Below are 23,378 nucleotides of genomic sequence, written 5' to 3'. Positions count from 1 at the left end.
GCAAGGTAAGGTTCTGAGCCGCAAGCTCTCATGGTGGGCCAACCCTCTCTGATTTTTTACAAGGAAAGGGTTGTGTTACACAGTAATCCATCATTCATGCCCAAATTGCTTCTGAATTTACCTTGAATCAAGTCTTCAATCTCCCAGTGTTCTAGCCTGATTAAATAAACAAGGAGAAAAGATTCTACATTCCTTGGATGCGCACATACAGCTCCAGTACTACCTTGACAGAAAAAGCTCTTTAGGAATGCTGAACAGCTGTTTGTTTCCTATATGAATGTTAAGAAAGGTCAACATGTTGCTTGATTGTGCTGTGCCATTGTTTTCCGTTATTCCCACCATTGTAAATCTCTTCTAGGCAAGGTTGACTCACTCGACTAGGGCCTTATCCTCCTTGATGGCATATTGGAAAAAGCTGGACTGTAGAAGTATTCTGGATGCAGCAGCTTGGTCCTGTGTTCATACCTGCACAAAGCCATACAAACTTGATTCCTTTTTCAAGGTCCAGAGCAGGCTTTGCTAGGACCAGTGCTCCTGGATCTTTATCCTTCCACCCAAAATGTCACTGAAACAGTGGGGATGATTAACATAGTATAGTTCATAAGTCCTACTTACTTGTAACAATAGATGCTCAAATGTGCCATGGGTCCATATATTTGGGTGGATGTTTTAAGAAACCTTTTCCCTATTTTCATCGTCAGCAGGTTGAGAAGTATGAACAACAGAGATGCAGAATGTGTGTATCATAAGTGCATATTGTACATGTGTGAACACATTCAGCTTGTCATGTTTAAACTCAGAATAGCTGATTGCTCTATTATGACACCGTCTTAGTTGAAATTGTTTAGCCTGCCTTTTGAAAATAAATGTCCTAGCTAGACTGTATTGTAAAAGATTATTTTTGCTAAGTCTTCTTAACCTACCAGATAAATGTTCTTCCCATGGTCAGTAGGTATAGCATAAGGGGATCACTGCCTTAAGTTGTTTGCATGTTGGCTTAAATCCATTACTTGAGCCAGCATTGATTTCCCTCTTTAGAGGTAATCTCGCAGCTGGAAAAAAAAGGGTATCTGACACTAGTCTAGGTGTTGCTTGCTGTTCCTGAATGCACTTCTGTGGCACAAATATCATCAATAAGGTTGTGTATTTTATGTTTGTGTGTGCAGTAAAAAGCACGTCAAATGTCATGGCTTAGGATGCAGCACAGCAGATCTTAACATGGTAGCCAGTTTTAGTGAAGAATACAGCTGGAAGGCAAGAGTGCTAACCCTAAGAATATTTGTGTATATGCTTTGTGTGTGTGTGTGTGTGTGTGTGTGTGTGTGTAGTGGATCCCCCACCCCCCGACTGGATGTTTGTGACTGTTTAGTGATCTGATTGAATGCTAACTTCGGATGTGTTTCTGCCCTAGAAACTGCTAAATGAATAATGGTGAAGTTGTATACTTTACTCTTTTTTTAGCTCTGGATTTAGGAGTACTGTCATTGCCAGCCAGTTGTGTGCAGGGTTGCCAGATTTCCGACTGCCAGGTAGGGACAAAAAAAAGTCTTTCACAGCAAGTGAAGACTTAAAAAAAAGGTCTTCCACACTAGGTCTTTAATGCGGAACATCAGAGTTCTGCATTAAACAAAAGTAGCTCTGTGTTTATTTTTTAAATAATAAACACGGAGCTACTTTTGTTTAATGCGAAACATCGCAGTTCCGCATTAAACAGAAGTAGCTCTGGTTTGCGATTTTTTTTTTTTTTTTTTTTTTTTTTTTTTTTTTTTTTTTTATATTGGTCCGTATACCGGTATACGGGCCAATCAAAAATCACTAAACACAGAGCTACTTCTATTTAATGCGTAACTGTGATGTTCCGCATTAAACACAAGAAGCTCCGTATTTAGCGATTTTTGATTGGCCCGTATGGCGGTATATGGGCCAGTCCAAAAAAAAAACCAAAGCAGAGGCTGCCCGGGATTTAAACCGGCAGTGCGGGACTCTGGATCAGGCTGCTGATCCCGGGACAGTCCCGCCCACATAAGGACGTCTGGCAACCCTGGTTGCATGTGATAATGGCTAATGATTTCTTGGGGCAGTTGGTGAGAGGAAGAGTTGATTAGCAGCTACTACTAATAAAAAGTAGATGGCATGATCTAAAGGAAGTAAGAGAGCATTTCTAGCCTCTTAGCTTTCCCACTAACTGTATTAACTTTCTCACTGTCTTACATTTAATGTTTTTTTTCCCTTGTTACTTTGCCTTGTGGAAAAAGGATGCACTGAATCATTTTGGAGGCAGCAGACCTTTCTGATGCTTCTTTGTAATATTGTTTCGTGTCACCACTGTTCATCTGCAAATATGCATTCCACCTTTATTTATTTTTTTGCCAACAAGTATTTAAGCTAGTTGTTCTTGTAGTTTGCCAGTTCAAATATTGTTTGTCTGTTGGATTTCCATTCCATATGCAGAGCCATTTTTTAATTTCCATGTGCAGCTTTGAACATCAGTGTGTCTCCATACACTGCAGAGGATTAAGGTTATGAGCTGTTCCACAGGCTCCTTATAGTCAAAGGTGCAAAATTTGATTTACTTCTCCCTCAGGTTGCCAAGACTGTGGCCGAGCAAGTCTCTTAACCAGACAGTGCTCTAGGATTATCCATTGTGTATAAAGGGTGTACCCAGTTAACAGATGAATACAATAAATACACTAAATTAATCCCAAAAGACAAAGCTAATTTTTCTGTCATGACAGAAGCACTGTCGCTGTGGACAAAGGCATACTAATGGTGGTGGCACAGAGAGTGGTCCGCCCCTTGTGCGGACAGCAGTGTGGTGCATTTTAAGTAATACAAGTTTCCCTTTTGACTTTGTTGCATTCCCATTTTATTTGCTTTTTCATTTTGAAACCCAAAAAACGTCAATATAAACTTTGTTGCAAGTGGGAAATGTTTAGTAGGATTACAGGAAACTATCATGTGGCCATTGTTTTAGCAGAAAGAAAGCACACATTAGTTTTTTTAAACTAGTGCAAACACAGTTCTTAGTTGGACAAGCTAATGACAAGGATTACATTTATTTTTAAGCCAGCAGTTAGTCAGGGCATTGTGGACTGCCAGATTGAAGTACATTTTTTTTCAACGTGCTGGCAGATAAACTTTTATTTATTTTTTTGTTCTTGTTGTTTGGGGGAGGGGGTGCTTAGTGTGGCTAGCTGTGCATTTTCATTTCTTAGTTTAATGTTTGGTTGCGTGCATTTATGTGAAATAAAAGCATTTTTTCCTGTCTCTTGTGCTAGGTTTAATCTAAGGACTAACTAGTGTGCCTTTATGAAAAATAAAGTCTTAATACTGTAAACTGTACTTTTCTATTAATGCACCTTGTTTTTGGTGCTACAGTGTGTTTCCTGTCACTGTGTCTTACTAGAGCTCCTTTGGATCACTTAAGAAATAAATTCCAGTATTCTGATGTTTTCTATTGCTGAATTTAAATAACTTTATGCTGCCTTTTTTAGTTCCACATATGACAGTGCAGCACAATTTAAATTCTAATACGTGTATTTTTGTGTTTTTCTGATAGCGATCCAAATTTAAATCAACTTAATTGTACAATTTTTCTTGTAACAGGAAGGGTTAAGACCTGGTGACACAACCAGTACTTTCTGTGGTACTCCAAACTACATTGCTCCAGAGATCTTACGAGGAGAGGATTATGGTACCATTTAAGAATGATTTGTTAGTTTTTTGAAATGTAATGATGCTTAGTTATGTGTGATGGACTGAAGTACTGTCTGAATCTTTTCTGGATGTTTGTGTAATGGTAACTGTTTTACCTATAATGCCAGTGCCAATGATCGGAAAGTGTTCACCAGAAATACCTTTGTTGACCCGACAACACACCTGACTTAGCTAGCCCTTTAATGTTTCTTTATTTTGGTACTTGCATAATTCACTTTCTAATGTACCCAAAACCTACCCTATACATAACCGTAAAATAAATCTTGAAAAAATATACTGAGAACAAACAAGCAGTAATTGATTGAAAAGCAATGACCACATGTTTGACAAGTTACTTTCATTCACAGCAAATGAAGCTACCACCACTTTCCCAGTTCATCAGAGGAGAGTTCTCATGTTTGATGCCTAAAGCATAAAAAAATAGTGTTGTTGTTATCAGCAAATCACTACCCAGTTCCTCAGTGCCACTGCTTATGTTTTCTGGAAGAGGAACACAACATGATGCATTGACATAAGTGCCAGTTATTCAGCCCAGTGATCTACTTGAGATGTGGCGATTAACTTGAGACCTGCATCAGTGTGAGGCAAAGGGTGGCTGTGCTGAGTGCTTGGTGTATGGGCTGGTGGGAGCACTTTGTTCAATGGCAAAGAGTTATTTTTTTAACTTGTCATGATCAGACCATATGTGAATGATTGATTCACTTCCCCAGTAACTACATTGAGAGGTGCATCGTAGGGTGCCTGCACTGGTTTATTTCCATTTTCGAGCATTTGGAATGAGATCAGTCATGTGACAGTCAATCCAGTCCCCACGTGAAGGCTTTATGGTTGAACCCTGGATCCAAGGAATCTACTGCTGCTGCCTGTGAAACTCCCCAAAGTCAAACAAGACTCATTTTAATTAGGATTGAGGAAACTCTATTTTCCTTCAGTACCGTTTGGGCCCATAAGTGCGGCCAAATTAATATGCATATACATTTTGTCTGGTGTGAGTTGTCTTCACAGGAGTGAGGAGTGAACTCTTAGGGAGCAATGTTTGACATCAGTGCCTGCCCCCACATAAGCATGCCATGACCATGTGCCACCCCCTTCTAACTTTATTCTGACTACAGAGATCCAATGCTCATATGTAATTTGCTCATCACATCATACCTTGGGTGAGCTGTGCATCTTCCCACTTGTACTTAGGGTAGGAAAGGTCCTTTCTTCCTTCACTGTCCTATAAAATTTATTCTGAGGATCCAGATGTTCTTCATCTCATATTGCTGCAGTCCTTACATATGGGGTAGTCCGCTGTCCTCGGTCGGCCCGAATACCAAAGTATTAGGCTGACATCGGTCAAGGCGCTTAAAACTGACATCAGGACGTCAGGGTACAAAAGCGCATGACCGACGTCATTTCCTCAGTCTTTTTTGCCGCATGGTCCGATGCAGAAGCAGCGTTGCAAGTGCCGTTCGGCGTTCTGAAATTTTTCGAATTCGGAGTTTCAGACCGAATCCAAGTTGGCTAAGTACCCGTTGGGAATATTTTGGTTTTTCTTGCCTCAGTGTTTTACCGGATGTCAGAAAAAGTGAATAACTGTATTTCTTGTGGGAAACAGATACCGCATAGGGATTATCATTCTTTGTGTATTCCTTGTTTGGGGCCTGAGCACGGCGTTGTTGGGTGTCGCTTTTGTGCTAGGTTCAATAAGCACTATTAGCGAAGGTTAGATTGTGCTAGGCTGGTCTTTGGGAAGCGGTGCAATTATAATATGCCGTCGGATTCTCCGGCCGCTTCTCTTGAAGAAGCGCAAAGACAAAGCAGTTAAACCCAGGCAAGATGAGTCGTCCGTTCCGGATGCCGGTTCTTTAGAGGCTTCAGTGGAACCGGTGGTTCCGACGGAGACTTCTCTGGAGTCTCAGGGGGAGACTTTGATTTTGCAGGAGGTGGTCTCTCAGGAGGCAGGTCAGGCTGAAGGGGCTTCTCAAGTTACTGTACTCCCTTCCCTTCCTAGGGTGGGTAGGCCTTCTCCTTCTGTTTCCAAGGCTTCTCCCAGAGGCAGGCCAGTTTTAGCTTCTGTTGGTGTCACTCCTAGTTCAGCAGGGTCTGTGCCTAAGAAGCACATGCTTAAAATGGCAGAAGATTTGATTACTCTGATTAGAGGTTCTTTGCCCCCTCCTGATAAGAGGCCTAGGGTGGAGCCAGAGTTGGGAAGTTTTGAGCAGGCTTCGGATGTTTCAGAGTCTTCAGCTGAAGACTTGCAGGAGTACTCTCCTTATTCTGATTCTGATGCAGATGATTCCACTCCTTCTGCTTCTCCTCCAGAGGATTTTTCTTTTTCAGAGACACTTTATTCTATGAGGGAACATTTTAAGTGGGAAGGTCAGGACTTCTCTGATTCTAGGAAAAGGCTTAGGGAGTTTTTGCTGTTACCCCAGCATAGGCCCTTGGCTATACCCCCTGTTCTGGATGTTGTGGAAGATGTGTTTGCAGAGGCTTCACTTAATCCTGATTCTCTGCCTCCTGCTCCTGTTAAACCGGATAGGTATTACAGGGTGCCTGAGGCTCATAAATATCTTTATAAGAGTCCTAGGGCGACCCAGAAACTATTAGTCAGGGACCTAAGGGTGTCAAGGCCTCTGTTGTAAAAATCCGGTTCCTCTAGATAAAGAAGCCAGAGCTTTGGATAGATGGGGAAAGAAGGTCTATACATCTTCTACCTTAGCTATGAGGGCTTTGAATTGCCAGTTTCATATGTTGAAATATCAAAACTTTCTTCTTTCTCAATTGAAGTCTAAGGTGGATGCTCTGGCGGAAGGCATTGAGTGTAAAGAATTACAAGATTTGGTGCATGTCTCTGAACAGGTGGGTAAGCATTCATTGCAGTGTGGTTTTGATGCTGTGCAGGCCTCATCTAGGGTGGCTGCCACTGGCTCAGTTCTTCGCAGGCACGCCTGGCTGAAGGATCAGAATTTATCTGACCATGTTAAGACAAGGATTTTGGATGCTCCTTTGCAGTCTGATGTGTTGTTTGGTTCACCTGTGGAGTCAGTCTTGAAGAAAATGGCAGACAAGGCTAAGTCTATGCAGGCTGTTAAAGATTTTTTGCAAGTTCAGCCTCCGAAGTTTAGTAGGAATTGGCCTGCTAAGGGGTGGACGTATCCTTCTTATGATTCTCAGTCTAGGGGTAGATCTAGGCGTGGTAGGGGCAGAGCTCAGAGTTCTTTCAGGCCTAAAACAGGAGTTCACCTGCACAATCTTCGGTGAGGGCAGGGGCCAGTCCTTTCGTAAACAGGCCCAATGACCTACTTTTTCAGCTGCCAGATCCTTCTTGCCTGGCAGCACCTTTGGGAGGAAGGTTAGCACTCTTCAAGGAAAATTGGATGTTGATTACCCAAGACAAATGGGTATTGGATATCATACACCAGGGTTACAAGTTTTATTTCCATACCTTGCCTCCTTTCAAAGGCATGCCGGACGTTCCTCCTCAGCAAAGACTAGAGGCTCGCAAACAAATTTCTCTACTACTTCAAATAGGGGCCATACAACCGGTCCCTCTGCCAGAAGTGGGCCTAGGATTTTATTCTCGCCTGTTTCTAGTACCAAAGAAAGGAAACACGTGGAGACCAATTTTGGATTTATCTATCCTCAACACATATCTGGACATTCCCAAGTTCAAAATGTTGACGTTACAACAGCTTTTACCTCTGCTGGGCAAAGATCACTGGATGGTGACTCTGGATCTCAAGGAGGCTTACCTTCATGTTCCTATCAGGCCCGGTTGCAGGAAGTATCTGCGTTTTTGGGCTGGGACTTCACATTATCAGTTCTCTGCATTGCCCTTTGGCTTATCTACTGCGCCCAGAGTGTTCACGAAGGTTCTGGCTCCAGTGGTAGCTTTCTTCAGGCTAAGAGGAATACAGATCTATCCTTATTTGGACGATTGCCTGATTCTGGCCCAAGAAAAGGACGAACTTCTTCATCATTTACAGTATGTGATGGCAGTGTTAAGATGCCTGGGGTATTCTGTGAACGAAATAAAGTCCAGTCTAGTACCCTCTCAGGACATGTGCTTTCTGGGTGTGAGACTGAATACAGCGTCCCAGATGGCCTTTTTGACCCCGGACAAACAAAAGAATCTTTCTCTTTACTTCCACCAGTTGTCTCGTCAGTCCAGGCTGACTGCAAGGACAGTCCTTCAAGCCTTGGGGTTCATGGCATCTTGTATTCTGGTACTTCCCAATGCCAAACTGCATATGAGGAAGCTACAATGGTATCTCAAGAATGTATGGACACAGCACTGCCAAGTTTTGGACACTGTCTTTCAGATAATACCTTGCATTCAAAAGGAATTTTTGTGGTGGGCTCAGGAATGTCACCTAAACAAAGGACTCTCTGTGACCCGGCCAGAGGCGAGTCAGATTTTAACGACAGATGCCTCAGACAAAGCTTGGGGAGCTCATCTAAATGGAAAATGGGTACAAGACACGTGGCCTGCCAGACTTCAACATCTACATATCAACTTGAAGGAGATGTTAGCAGTCCAGTTTGCATTGATAGCTTTCAAGGATTTACTTCTTCCAGGGCAGGTGTTGATTCAAACAGACAACACAACTGTCATGTGGTACATCAACAAGCAAGGGGGAACACATTCTTATCCTCTATGCAGACAAGCAATGATTTTGTGGGAGACTGCTCTCAGTTTACAGCTAAATCTTCAGGCAAGCTTTCTGCCAGGAGCACAGAACTCCTTAGCAGATGTGTTGAGCAGACAAATTATGGATCCCCACGAGTGGAAATTGGATCCTCATGTATTTCAGAGATTGACAGTGTTATGGGGAACTCCAGACATAGATCTGTTCGCTTCTCCACTAAATTACCAGCTGCCAAAGTTTTGCACGAAAAGGTTTCATCCCACAGCTTGGAAAGTGGATGCTCTCTCATTCAATTGGAGCAATCTTCACGTGTATGCCTTTCCACCTCTGCCTCTCCTCCCAAAGGTACTGCTGAAGGTCAGACAGGACAAGCCAAACATGATTTTAATAGCTCCAGATTGGCCTCGACAGCACTGGTACCCATTACTGAGAAGTCTGGTACAGGAGCCTCCATGGCCTTTGCCTTGATTCCTCACCTGCTGTCTCAGGAGAACAGTCATTTACTCAATGTCAAACTTCATTCTCTACATCTGACAGCCTGGCATATTCTGTTTTAAACCCTGGAGGGTCTCAGCTTCCACAACAAGTTTTGAATGTTATTTTGGAGGCCAGAAGGCCTAGTACAAGGAAAGTTTACGCAGATAAATGGAGGAGATTTTTATTTTGGAGTACAGCAAAGGACTTTGATGTTTCTAAACCTAATTTAAGTGTTGCTTCAATACCTTACTGAGTTATTGGACAAAGGTTTGTCCTTCTCCTCTATAAAGGTTCATGCTGCAGCAATTTCTGCTCACTATGACTGTGACCCACCATTATTTTCTCAGCCTTTGTTTAAGCAATTCCTTAGAGGGGCAAAGAATATAAGACCCCCACGTAGAGCTCCTACTCCTACTTGGGATCTCAATTTTGTGTTGGAGAAACTCACTCTACAACCTTTTGAGCCTGCAGCATCGGCAGAGTTGAAATATTTATCATGGAAGACTGCTTTTTTGTTGGCCATTACCTCTGCGAGAAGGGTTGCTGAATTACAGGCCCTTATGGCAGTTGAGCCTTTCTTAATTTTCCACAAGGATAGGGTGTCTTTGCGTACTAACCCTTCTTTTATGCCTAAAGTGGTTTCTAGTGTGGCTTTAAACCAAACTATTCATTTGCCTACTTTTTATGCAAACCCCCAAAATAAAGGGGAAAGGTTTTTGCACACTTTGGATATACACAGACAGTTGCGATATTATTTGAGCAGAACTAAAGGGTTCAGGCAGTCTCAGCAGTTGTTTGTTTCTTTTGCTTTGGGTTCTCAGGGCAAACCTGTTTCAAAACAAACTATTTCTAAGTGGATTGGTTTTGTATTGCTTTCTGTTATTCCCATCATGGTAAGGAGATTCCAGCTGGGATTAGGCCTCATTCCACTAGGGCTACTGCCACTTCTACAGCTTTTTAAGGGGTGGCTACTAAAGATATTTTGGAAGCAGCTACTTGGAGTTCAGTGCATACTTTCTCTAAGCATTACCACCTTCCACTTTACTCTAAATCTAGGGCTGGATTTGCCACTGCAATTTTACAGGGCATGTTGGCAGCTCCTAATACTTTATAGTTTTGCCATCCTCCCTTACCTCTGCTTTGGGATTCTACCCATATGTAAGGACTGCAGCAATGTGAGATGAAGAACATAGTACAGTTTTGTAGCTACCATAAATGTAGATGTTCGAAGATCCACATTGCTGCAGTCCAATTTACCCTCCCTCCTTCCCCTCTGTTGTTGAAGGTGGTGGTGTGGTTTGTGTTGTACATATTGTAAATATGGTTAGTGCACGGGTGGTTGGTTAGGTTTTGCTGGTTTTTGGCTTTGGCTTTTCTTGTTAGGGCCTCCTGACATCTGGGGCAAGAAAAGACTGAGGAAATGACGTCGGTCATGCGCTTTTGTACCCTGACGTCCTGATGTCAGTTTTAAGCACCTTGACCAATGTCAGCCTAATACTTTGGTATTCGGGCCGACCGAGGACAGCGGACTACCCCATATGTAAGGACTGCAGCAATGTGGATCTTCGAACATCTACATTTATGGTAGGTACAAAACTGTACTTTTCTTTGCTTCTGATATAGACATAGTTTATGACACCTCCCCCCACATAGAACCCTTTCATATGACCCTTCTTTTGGGGGGAGAAACTGTCAGATTCATGAAGTTTAATGTGGACTGATTTGCTACTCCTCACCTCTAACTGCTATCCTGAAGTGCTTATATCATTATCCACTGAAAAAAGGATGAGGGCTATGAAATCACCCTTTAGAACCTCTCCTGAAATATACCATGTTATGGCACAGTCCCTGAAAAGGCCATACCACCGTTCCACTGTTTGGCCTAATGAGGAGGAGTCCAAGACTTTGAAGATACTGGGCAGGGAGGTATTGTCCTCTGCCATTATCGACTTGAGATCTCAAATGTCTATCACAGCTGCCCCAGTTCCCATCCTTAATTTTAGGCAAGGTTGTGGAGAAGCTGTCAAACCTCTCTAAATGTGGGCTCACAGAAGCTTTGAATACCAGTAGTGCCATTTCTGCACTAGGTTTCTACAAAGTTTGATATAACTTTGTCTGTTAGCACAGAGGATCAAGTTTGTAAATGAGCTGCTTGCCTACTGTATGACTTGGAGCAAGTCACGTAACCAGACAGTGTTCATGTATCACCCCTAAAAAGGGACACTCGTTTACAGTGTGCTTACCTGTTTAACAAAACTTTGAGTGTGTTGATGATGTGGAGAAGGGGGCATGGTGGTAGTTCCTACTTTAAGGACAAACTCAGATAAGGCACTTTGCATGCCTCCTTATTGGAATGTTCTGTTTGGGTGGAATTCTCTGGACCTGGTCAAAGTCCCCCAAAAGAAAAAGTAATCTTGACCACTGTGGAGGGTCTCTACAATACCCACAGCTTGCTTGCTTGCTCGCTATTCTTGATCACACCATTGTTTCAAAAAGATGATATCCTTCCATGGATAAGCAGGGCTGTCAGGTATCGGGCAGTGTTTATTTCCTTCTTCCTCTTGCAGCATCTCCCAAGAAAGTTGTGCCCTGTGGTTTTGCAACATCTTGAGAGCAATAGCAACACACCTGTATGTTTTAAACATATTCACAGATGACCACACTTTGAAGCATTTAAATCCTGTTCAAAACGTTATTTTGCTCAGATTGCAGGTATTTGTAGGCCCAGACTCCACTCCACAAAAGGGTGTGGAGTGCCTGGTCACCCTGTGATAAAAGATAGGTTTCCTTTTTCTGTTGGGAATATGAGGCTTTTTTTCTGTTTTAGCCTGAGCAACTTCTGTGAACTCATCCATTGTATATTGTTCTGATTGGTGAGTTTGCATGGTTATGCCCTGGCGTCACTAGACACAATGGATTCTGGAACTTTAGGGTCAAGTATTCTTAAAAGACATTCTTTTGGCTCGTTTTGAGTGGGTTTTACTTAGAGTACTCAGTGTTGCTCTTCAGTCTGTCCTGTACAGCCAGAAATGTTTAGCAAGATGCTAGTCAATGCTGTTGGTGGCTTCACAAAAGAAGGAACTTCTTTATCTGTATGACTGACTGCTGGTGGATTCTGAGAGCCTGCTTGATAGAATCTGTGGCATGGATGCTTTTGTGATTGCAGGCTTTTAAAGTCTAATCTGTTGGAAGAAGTCCTCTCTGGTTCCAGCTCAGATGGTCAGTCACTCATCATTTTCTGTCATTCCTACATATGGAGAAGGTTCATGAAGCCATAAACTTGGCAACCTGGGTTGAGATGCAATTAGCGATCCAAGCCCTGACCATCAAGTGCCTTTTGGACCTTATACCAGCTTGGATATATTGACTATTGTGAAATACCCAAGGATAGGAGTGTTTACAGGACTGGGATGTGTCAGTGGCAGCAATGTCATCATGCCTTTACTAATCTTTTTGTTTGATGTCAGATACCTGTATCATGTTATGGATGGTGGTGGACAGATGTTCATCGTGGTTCACTGTTGCAGTCATTACACTTGGGTTATCCTGCTGGCAGGCTACCCACAGTCAGCCTGAATTCCAAAGTCCTGGTCTGGCGTCGGTTGCTATCGCCTCTTCCCTGACGTCAGTGTGCCAGGGGTATAAAAGATGCAGCCGAAGCCATTTTCTTCAGTCTTTTTTGCCGCGCGGTACCCAAAGCAAAAGCAGTTCGCAAGTGCCGGTCGGCCAACTCCTGAGATTTTCAAAATCGAATTTCAGATCCGAAGTCTTCATTAAAGCTAAGTACCCTGTTGGGGAAACTTTTTTCTTGCTCCAAACCGATGTCAGAAAAAGTTAACAATTGTATTTCTTGTGGGAAGCAAGTACCTCATAAGGATTTTCATTCTTACTGTATTCCTTGCCTAGGCGCACTCAACAAACCACCAAAAAGCAAAGAGCAGGACCAGGAACAAATTGACGACCTAGAAGCTGACACCACAAGCTTCAAATGAATCCACAAAATGATCTTTATTACGAAAACCAAGTCACAGAAGTCACGTATCACAAGCGCTTTCGCTAGGATATTCCTAGTTTTATCAAGTTACTGAACCATTCTAAAGCATCAGCTTAAATAGCTGCTTGCAATTAATTGAACACTTGTAATCCAATTAAAACTAATTGAAAAATGATAAACACCATTCATTTGGTTAAAAAACCTACCTATTAAAAATGTACTAAAAATTCAAGTATGATACACAACCGCTATATACAGTTAAAACCTTTGTTATCAACCATTGTGTTCACTATTAAATAGTAAAAAAATGTATTGACATCTGTGCAAAGAATTTTTAGTGCACATAAAAATTCTTTGCTGGAATGCAAAACATTATGATTTACTCATATTGCATTGTTCAACCTTATACAAAGGTTACTGTATGCTTGTGAATAATAGTATGCCTTTTTAGTACCATTGGCAGGTTTAATAGGTAGGTTTTTTAACCAAATGAATGGTGTTTATCATTTTTCAATTAGTTTTAATTGGATTACAAGTGTTCAATTAATTGCAAGCAGCTATTTAAGCTGATGCTTTAGAATGGTTCAGTAACTTGATAAAGCTAGGAATATCCTAGCGAAAGCGCTTGTGATATGTGACTCCTGTGACTTGGTTTTCGTAATAAAGATCATTTTGTGGATTCATTTGAAGCTTGTGGTGTCAGCTTCTAGGTCGTCAATTTATTCCTTGCCTAGGCCCTGACCACGACGTTGCTAGTTGTCGGTTGCGGTTTTGTGCTAGATTTAACCAACGCACTATTAAGCGTCGGTACTATTTTGCTTTTCATTATTTTGGCAGAAGGTTTAACTATATAATGCCATCGGAACAACCGACCTTAATTCATAAAAAACGCAAGGATAAGCATCTGAGGTCCAAAACCGACGACAAAGCCTCTTCTAGGCCAGCCGCCGGTGCTCCGTGAGGCGCTTTCGCAGCCCCTGACTCCTGCTACCTCAGAGCCACAGGCCGCCTCAGACTCCCACGTGGAGACAGCTAGGCCTCTGGATATTCAAGGTATTGGGCCTTCGGAAATTAATCCCTCAGATGGGTCCGGAGCCGCTGAGCAGGCATCAGCTTCTGAGGGTGTCTTCAGACCTACACAACTTTATATAAAGCCGACTTCAGCATCAAAGACAAAGTCTAAAACAGTTTTAAAGACAAGAAAACCAGTACAGCATTCTCCAGGACAGACTTCTATGCCTAAGAAACAGATGCTCAAAATGGCCGAAGACCTAATTACTTTGATCAGGGGTTCCCATCCCCCACCTGATAAGAGGCCTAGGCAAAACACTGAATATGATTCCTCTGATCAGGTTTCCATTTCCTCTGATTCCTCTTATGAACAGGGTTATTCTATTCCTTCAGCTTCTCCTCCTGAGGACTATTCATTTGGGGAAACCCTGCAAACCATGAGGGAGCATTTCCACTGGGAGAGCCAAGATTATTCCGATTCTAAGAAAAGACTTAGAGACTTTCTTTTACTTCCTCAGCACATACCCCTTGCAATTCCCCCTGTTCTTGACATAGTAGATGATGTATTTTCAGAGTCCGGCCTGTCTCCAGACTCTCTACCTCCTGCTCCTGTTAAGCCGGACAGATACTACAGGGTTCCAGACTCCCATAAATTTCTTTACAAAAACCCTGCTGCTGACTATCTCACAGGGTCCTAAAGGGGTCAAGGTTGCTTCTGCCAAAAACCCTGTCCCCTCAGAGATTCTAGGGCTTTGGACAGATGGAGGGAAAAGGTTCACACCTTGGCTGTAAGGGCTTTAAATTGCCAGTTTCATATGCTCAAATATCAGCAGTACTTAATGTCTTTGTTAAAACAAAAAATGTTGACAAATTCTGAATGTTCTGAGAACAAAGATTTGCAGGATTTATTGCATGCAGCTGAACAAGTGGGAAAACATACTTTGCAATGTGGCTATGATTTACTGGAGGCCTCATGCAGGGCCGCTGTTACAGGTTCTGTTATTAGAAGGCATGCTTGGTTAAAGGAACAGAATCTGCCTGATCATGTTAAAGCAAAATTATTGGATGCTCCATTACAGCATGATACTTTGTTTGGTTTTAAGGCAGAGGAGGTGTTAAAGAAAATGGAGGATAAAGCAAAATCTATGCAGACAGTAAAGGATTTCTTACAGGTACAGCCACCCAGATTTAGCAGGAACTGCCCTCTAAAAATTGGTCCTTTCCAGTGTCAGACAGACCACAAAGAGGCAGATTCAGATGCCCTAGAGGCAGGCAACAGCCCCAAGGCTCATACAGGCCCAAACAATGGGGTGCTTCTACCTCCAAAAGCGGAGAAGACAAATCACAGCCTTATAGAAAACAGTCCCAATGACTTCACTCTGCCAGTGCCAAGCACTTATTTTTTGGCAGCACCCTTAGGGGGAAAGCTAGCACTTTTTTTTCACAAAACTGGCACAAGATTACCCAGGACAAATGGGTCTTAAATATAGTCTCTCAGGGTTACAGGTTCCACTTTCACACCCTTCCAAAGGCAAAAGGCATGCCAGACCTGCCATGCAATCAATGGAAAGAGGCACAAAAACAAGTTTCATCTCTCATGGACATGGGGGCTATTCAGCCAGTGCCACACCAAGAGCAGGGACAAGGATTTTACTCAAGACTTTTCTTAGTACCAAGTAAGGACAAAGCCTGGAGACCAATTCTGGACCTGTCTATTCTAAATACTTTTCTGGACGTCCCAAAATTCAAAATGTTGACTCTACAGCAGCTTCTGCCCATGCTGGACAAGAAGGCTTAGCTTGTAACTTTGGACCTCAAAGAGGCATACCTGCATGTCCCAATCAGACAGTCTTGCAGAAGATACCGCAGATTCATAGCTGGCTCACTGCACTACCAATTCTCTGCACTGTCCTTTGGCTTATCTACTGCGCCCAGGGTCTTCACAAAATGCCTGGCACCAGTAATTGCATTTTGCAGACAGAGGAATTCAAATATACCCCTACTTGGACGACTGCCTTATTCAAGCAAAGGACAGAGATATTCTACTTCAGCATCTGGCGTTTGTAAAAAGATTACTAATTTGCCTAGGGTACACAGTAAACGAAAAGAAATCAAAACTAATACCCTCTCAAGAGATAATATTCCTGGGTGCAAGCTTAAATACAACTGCCCAGATGGCTTATCTCACGCCAGACAAACAAAGGCATCTGACTTCTTACTTCAAAGACATGGCAACAAAGACCCAGTTATCTGCAAGAAAAATTCTGCAGGCTCTGGGCTACATGGCATCCTACATTCTACTAATTCCATATGCAAGACTGCATATGAGGAAACTACAGTGGCATCTAAAAAGTGTTTGGACTCAACATTGCCACAGCCTGGAAACAGTAATTTCTCTCATTCCCTGCCTGCAACAGGAATTTCAATGGTGGGCACAGGCCTGTCACCACAAGGGACAGCCATTCACCTTACCCACTATCAGGCAGACACTAACAACAGATGCATCAGATTATGCCTGGGGGGCACACATGGCTGGAAAATTTATTCAGGGCACATGGCCCACAAACTAAATGCATCTTCATGTCAATCAAAAAGAGATGCTATCTGTACAAAATGCCCTGACAGCCTTCAAGGACCTACTTCGTCCAGGACAACTACTGATAAAGACGGGCAGTACTACAGTCATGTGGTACATAAACAAGCAAGGGGGCACACATTCCTACCCCCTCTGCAGGCAAGCCATGACTTTGTGGAACACAGCATTGACTTATCAAGTACATCTGCAAGCACAATTCCTGCCAGGAAAGACAAATACTTTGGCAGACGAACTAAGCAGAAACCTTATGGATCCTCACGAGTGGAAACTGGACCCACAAATCTTCAACATAAGAGGGAAATGGGGATGCCCAGACATAGATCTATTCGCTTCCCCTCACAACTGCCAGCTACAAAGGTTCTGCACTCGGACTTATCACAAGCAAGCATGGAAGGTGGACGCCCTTTCATTCAGCTGGAAAGCCCTTAAAGTATATGCCTTCCCTCTGCCTCTCCTCTCCAAGGTACTCCTAAAGGTCAGACAAGAGAAGCCAAAAATGATACTGATTGCCCCAGACTGGCCATGCCAGCACTGGTACCCAATCCTAAAGAGCTTGTCTCAAGGCCCAGCCTGGACATTGCCTCTAATACCTCATTTGCTGACCCAACAGAACAATCAGATCCTGCACAGCCAACTCAGAACCCTAAATCTGGCTGCATGGCGGATAATGTAATTATTCAGAACACACCTTTATCTAAAGCAGTTATGGATGTTATTTTGGAGGCCAGGAGGCCCAGCACCAGAAAATCTTATGCAGGAGGCCCAGCACCAGAAAATCTTATGCAGACAAATGGAAGAGATTCTGTGCTTGGAACCAAGCGCAGGGAATTGACTCGCTTGAGCCAAATATTCCTCAGATTTTGCAATACCTAACTGAGATGCTGGACAAACGCCTATCCTTCTCCTCAATTAAGATCCATGCCTCTGCCATTTCAGCTCATTACAATACGGAACCACCTATTTTTCCCATCCACTGCTAAGACAGTTTCTCAGAGGGGCCAAAAACATAAGACCTCCAAGGAGAGCTCCAATACCTACATAGGACCTCAATTTTGTCTTGGAAAAACTTACACTGCCTCCTTTTGAGCCTGCCAGTACAGCAAAGATAAAATACTTCTCATGGAAAACCGCTCTTCTCCGAGCAATAACTTCAGCAAGAAGAGTCTTAGAGTTACAGGTACTAATGGCTGTGGAACCTTTTATTATTTTCCATTAAGACAGGGTTTCTCTAAGGACAAACCCGACATTTATGCCCAAGGTAGTGACCAGCGTGGCTCTTAATCAAACCATACATTTGCCTACCTTTTATCCAAACCCACAGAATAAGGGGAGAGACTTCTGCATACTTTGGACATACACAGACAGCTACGCTTTTACTTGGACAAGACTAAAGCCTTCAGAAAGACAGAGCAACTCTTAGTGGCATATGCTGCAGGTACCCAAGGAAAAGCCATTTCAAAGCAGACAATTTCAAAATGGATAGGCCACTGCATTCGTTTCTGCTATTTTCAACATGGCAAATCAGTGCCCAAGGGCATTAGGCCACATTCTACCAGAGCAGCAGCCACTTCAGCAGCCTTCCTCAGAGAAGTACCAACCAAGGATATTTTGGAGGATGCAACATGGACTTCAGTGCACACCTTTACAAAGAACTACCATTTACCTCTCTACTCTAAATCCAAAGCAGGCTTTGCCACTGCAGTTCTGCAGGGCCTCATAGCCACTCCAAACTCTATTTAGGCCCAGCCGCCCAACCTCAGCTTTTGGGATTCAACCCAAGTGTAATGACTGCAACAGTGAAACACGATGAACATAGTACAGTTGTGTACCTGCCATAAATGTAGATGTTTGAGTGTATTCACTGTTGCAGTCCAGGTTACCCTCCCACCATCCCCCTTTCTCTTTGCTGGGACTTATCTGTGCATATCTATTCTATACAACCTAAGTGGTGTATTTGTAGATGAAGGTTATGTGCATGCTTTTTTATGATCATAATTTTTACAGCCTACCCTTTTGGGGTCACCTGACATCTGGGGCAAGAAAAACTGAAGAAAATGGCATCTGCTGCATCTTTTATACCCCTGGCGCACTGACGTCAGGGAAGAGGCGACAGCAACCGACGCCGGACCAGGACTTTGGAATTCAGGCCGACTGCGGGTAGCCTGCCAGCAGCATAACCCAAGTGTAATGACTGCAACAGTGAATACACTCGAACATCTACATTTATGGTAGGTTCACAACTGTACTTTTCAGTTGGAGGACCTAGCCCTCCCCTGTATTTGTGTAGTATACCCGTTAGCGGGTTTTTTTGTTGTGATGACTGTTTTTGGTGCCCTTATTCCCTGGGCTAGGCCTGTTTAACTTAGAGGACCTAATCCTCCTTGTGGTAATCCCACGGTCTCTAGGCCATTTCAGTTAGAGGCTCTAGTTTCCCGCGCTCTGTCTTGGTTATTTTTTGTTACTTGGTGAAGGTGTCCCTACTGTTTTTCCCTGTGTGTGTTCTTGCTATCAGCATGTCCAAGGATTCCAAAGAACACAGGCCTTCTGGTTTTAAAAAGTGTGTCAAATGTAATAATAAGATGTCTTTGATGGATGGGCACTCAGTGTGCGTGTATTGCTTGGGGGCTATTCATCTACAAGAATCCTGCTTGTTCTGCCACGCTTTCAGTCCCTGTGTGCTGCAAGAGAGGAAAGAACAAGCTGATTTTAAAAGGATTGCAGAAACCTTCCTTTGAAGAAGACTTGGAGAGGTCCTGTAGTTCCAGATCCTCTCCTTCCAAACCAGACAAAAAAACAGACAAAAAAATCCTCAAAGAAACGCTCTTCGGCTCCATCAGTTTCCTCGGAGCTGTCAGAGAAAATCACTAGAACTACAGTTGCTTCTTTAGCTCCACTGGCTTTGGGGCCGACAGTAAGCAGTGCATCTATGATGTTGACATCGGCTCCCAGTCTATTGGAGCTGGTGACTGATTTACCAGTTCGGAGCCGGTCTTCAGTTTTTCGACCAGTTTCTCCGACTCACAGGTCTCCCTCTGCAGGGAGATCCAGATCCTTGACAGTGTCCTCTAGGACTCTTTCCGATTACTATGTCGATAGTTGTGAGGAAACTGCTCCAGTCATGGGTGCTGGCTAAATTGCTTTTGGCTCCAGCCCAGTCGGCTCCGAAGCCCATCCTCCCTTCATCTTTGGCTGTTACTCCTCCGAAACTTTCTTCGGAGCCAGAGCTGTCGGTTCGGTCAGACGCAGTGAGGTCGGTTCCAGTAGCCTCTTTTGGCATCTCTGCTCCGATCTCCACTCCGACCCCGTCTGTGCTGTCCACGGGGTCCAGGAGTCACAGTTCACCAGTTGGAACCGAGAGGGAGGTCTTGGGTCGATCTTGTTCGGCTCGGAGCCTCCCTCTCGGTGCTTCAGCTCGGGTGAGCGTGGACCCGACATCAGCTTCAGACCTCATCTCCTCAGCGCCTAGGGTTACTACCGTATCTTCCACGGTTAGTCAATCTTCAGAGCGGGGGGGGTCAGCTTTTCGAGGTCATGAGGAGTGTGGTAGCCAGGTCATCAGCTGCATCTTACGGCACTGACCCTCTTTCCCCTCCAGCACCGATATCAGTCTCAGATTACCCTCTATCCAGGGACAGTGGAGACCCAAGGCCTCAGGATACCTCCATGAGTGGTCCCCAACTTTCTGAGGCCTCCCCAGATTTTTTTACCTGAGGAGCTCTCCAGAAAGAGTGTGTGCAAGAGGAAGCACATCGACTCCCAAGATGAGTCTCTCACGTCTGACACCGACCTCGAGGAGTCAGAGGGGTCCCCCAGGTCGTCTTCTGACGATATCTCTTTCTCGGATATCTTGGAAATATTGAGACAGAGAGGTGCCTGGCCCTCCAAAGCCCCTTCTGAGGAGGGGTTGGTGTTCCTGAAGGCCTTTGGGTCCCAACCCTCCGCCTCTTGGGTTTCTCCCCTGTTCGACGAGCTCCAGGACCTCGTTTGTTGAAAGGTGTGGGAAACTCCAGACACTGGGGAACCGGTCCCTAGGAGACCAAACAAGTTTTTGTCCTCTCCCCCTGATAGAGAATTTCTTACAAAAGGCGTTCCAGTAGGTGACATGTTGGTGGCAGCAGCCACCAAGAAGGAACTTGCAGAAACTTCATCTACCGTCCATCCCCCTAACCAGGGGTCCAGGGCTATGGACAGCTGTGCAACTTTGCGGAGGCTTTCAAGTCCATCTTCACCAACGCCCCCTTTGACAGTTCATCCTTATTTGGAACCAAGGTGAAAGACACTCTCACTAGGTGCGAGCAGGAAGGAAAAACCCTGTCTGCCGTGGGAGTCCATTTTTCCATGCCTTCTAGACCTTATCCCAAGGGCCAGAAGGGTGGAAAAATGTGGTTCAGAAAGTCGCAGAGTTTTTATCACGACGCACAGAGTGATTCCCCCTCCAGAGGCAGAGGAGGGGGTGGAAATTCAGGTAGACGCCGCCCTACAGGCAGAGAAGGCCCGTGTAACCAGGGGGACCTTGATTACTTTCGTGGTTCTCCCTACCAGCGCTCCTGGGGGGAGGCCCGACTGTGCATCTCTGGAGCCAGTCAGGGGTCACATTTCTCTATACCCAGAAGCCTGGCGAGACATTACCTAAGACGAGTGAGTATTAGAGATAATTTCCAGAGGTTATCATATTCTCCTTCTTTCTTATCCCCCTCCAAACAAAAGAATCCCAGACATTCCACCTAGTCAAGGGGATTCCGCAACTTTAGAAGTACAAAAGTAGCTGTCAAAGGGAGCCATCCAGCCTGTCCCCTCAGACCAAGTAGGATTAGGGACTTACTCCAGATTCTTTTTGGTGCCGAAAAGAACAGGGGACCGGAGACCCATCTTGAATCTCAGCCATTTGAACCTTCATGTAGAGAAGTCCAAGTTCCGTATGGTCACGTTACAGTCAATTCTCCCGTTATTAGGGAAAGATGCATGGATGTGCTCCATCGACCTCCAGGATGCTTACTACCATATCAAAATGGACAGGGCATCCAGAAGTCACTTACGCTTCCAGCTGGGAGCCAGTCATTTTCAGTTTCGCTTCCTGCCCTTTGGTCTCACCACAGCCCCCAGGGTCTTCACCAAATGCATGGCAGTGGTAATGGCTCACTTGAGACATCAGGGATTCCAAGTGTTTCCGTACCTGGACGACTGGCTCCTGTCTGCCACCACCAGGCATCTACTGCTACAGACCAGGATGCCACTATTGCGCTGTGCCAAAATCTGGGAATTACTTTGAATTGGGAAAAGTCTGCCTTGTTGCCCTCGCAACGTGTTACCTTTATCGGTGCCAAATTAGACACGGTGCTCATGAGGGCTTTCCTACCAGAAGAGAGAATTCAGGTTTTACAGCAGCAGGTCTACAGTTTGCTACCACTGAAGAAGGTCAAGGCAAAAGTGGTCCTCAAGTTGTTAGGGACCATGGCTGCCACGATTATGCTAGTTCCTCTTGCAAAGACTACACATGAGGCTTCTTCAGTGGCTACATTTTGCCCAGTGGTCTCTACAGCATCTCCCACTCTCCCATCTTGTTCTGATTACAGACAAGTGTAAGCAGGATCTGTGCTGGTGGCTTCAGACCAGCAATCTCAACGTGGGTATGCTTTTCGTTCTTCCTTCTCCGGTTGCCACTGTGACCACGGATGCCTCCCAGATCAGGTGGGGGGGGGCATTATCTTGGCAGGACAGTCCAAGGCACGTGGCAAGAACACGAGATCCATTTGCATATCAATGTCTTAGAGATGAGAGCGGTGCTATTAGCATTGCAAGCACTTCAAGGCTTTCTTCCTCATGGGACAATTGTAATCCACTCAGACAACATGTCAAGTGGTATGGTATCTGAACAAACGGGGAGGAACCATGTCGTATCCCCTTTGCAGAGAGACGCTTCGAGTGTGGCAGTGGGCATTATCTTCCCGACGCTTTCTAGTGGCAACGCACATACCGGGGATGTCCACCGTGATTGCCAACAGGCTGAGCAGAGATATTCTGATGCCTCACGAGTGGTCCCTGAGCGAACAAGTGGCGGAGTGGATTTTCCACAGGTGGGGTCAGCCTTGCTGCGATCTATTTGCCAGCCCCCTCAATGCCAAATATAGCAGCTACTTCACCCTTATCCCCCCGATGGGGGAAGCACTCAGGGATGTTCTAGTTCACGATTGGCCCTCCAGTCTTTTTCTATGCCTTCCCTCCAATCCCCCTGATAACGAAGGTTATTCAGAAAGCACAATCCTTGGGAAGCAAAATTATACTGATTGCACCACACTGGCCTCGTCAGATCTGGTTTCCTTTTCTCCACCCTTATCTAATGGACGATCCGTGGATTCTGGACCCAGAGCCAGATCTGCTGACTGATATGTCAGGGCAGTTCCACCCCTCCATTGAGACCCTCAGGTTGACAGCATGGCTACTCCAATTCTGTCCCTAGTCAGGCATCATGATTTTTCCCCGGAGATGGTTCATATTCTGTCTTCTTCCCACAAGCCTTCTACTAGGAAGATTTATTCCAGTAAGTGGAAGAGATTCTCCATTTTTGGCTCATGGAAGGCAGATTGATCCCTATACAGCTCCCATTTCATCAGTTTTAGAATTTCTTTCTCAACTGTTCAGCCAGGGATCAGCTGCGGCTACTATCAAAGTGCAGTTGGCAGCCATTTCTACTTTTCATGTTGCTAATGAACCCAATCTAATGGCGCACAGACTTTGTAGGGCTTTTCTGAAAGGGACTATGCTACTTCGACCTCCAATCTTTGATTCTGTAATGCCATGGGACCCTAATTTTGTGTTACAATGGTTTACCTGGCCTCCTTTTGAGCCCACGGCAACCTATGACATTAAATGTTTGTCTTGGAAGACTTATTTTTTTTGATAGCCATCACTTCGGCTAGGCGGGTCTCTGAACTCCAAGCTTTATCGG

General features: G+C 44.4%; 1 protein-coding gene across 1 annotated transcript in view; it reads left to right on the top strand.

The window, feature by feature from the left end:
* Positions 1-23,378, top strand: part of PRKCI (protein kinase C iota) — a 1,721,954-nt gene that overhangs the window by 1,334,190 nt on the left and 364,386 nt on the right. Inside the window, exon 13 of the mRNA XM_044070065.1 lies at positions 3,607-3,694. Within this exon, the coding sequence (XP_043926000.1) occupies positions 3,607-3,694 (88 nt within the window). The remainder of the gene's footprint in view (positions 1-3,606; positions 3,695-23,378) is intronic.

The sequence above is a fragment of the Protopterus annectens genome, chromosome 4.part1 (assembly GCF_019279795.1).
Source record: "Protopterus annectens isolate FY-2018-M chromosome 4.part1, PAN1.0, whole genome shotgun sequence".
Classification (NCBI taxonomy): Eukaryota; Metazoa; Chordata; order Ceratodontiformes; family Protopteridae; genus Protopterus; species Protopterus annectens.
The sequence above is the reverse complement of the archived record's forward strand: the minus strand, read 5'-3'. Positions and strand labels throughout refer to the sequence as shown.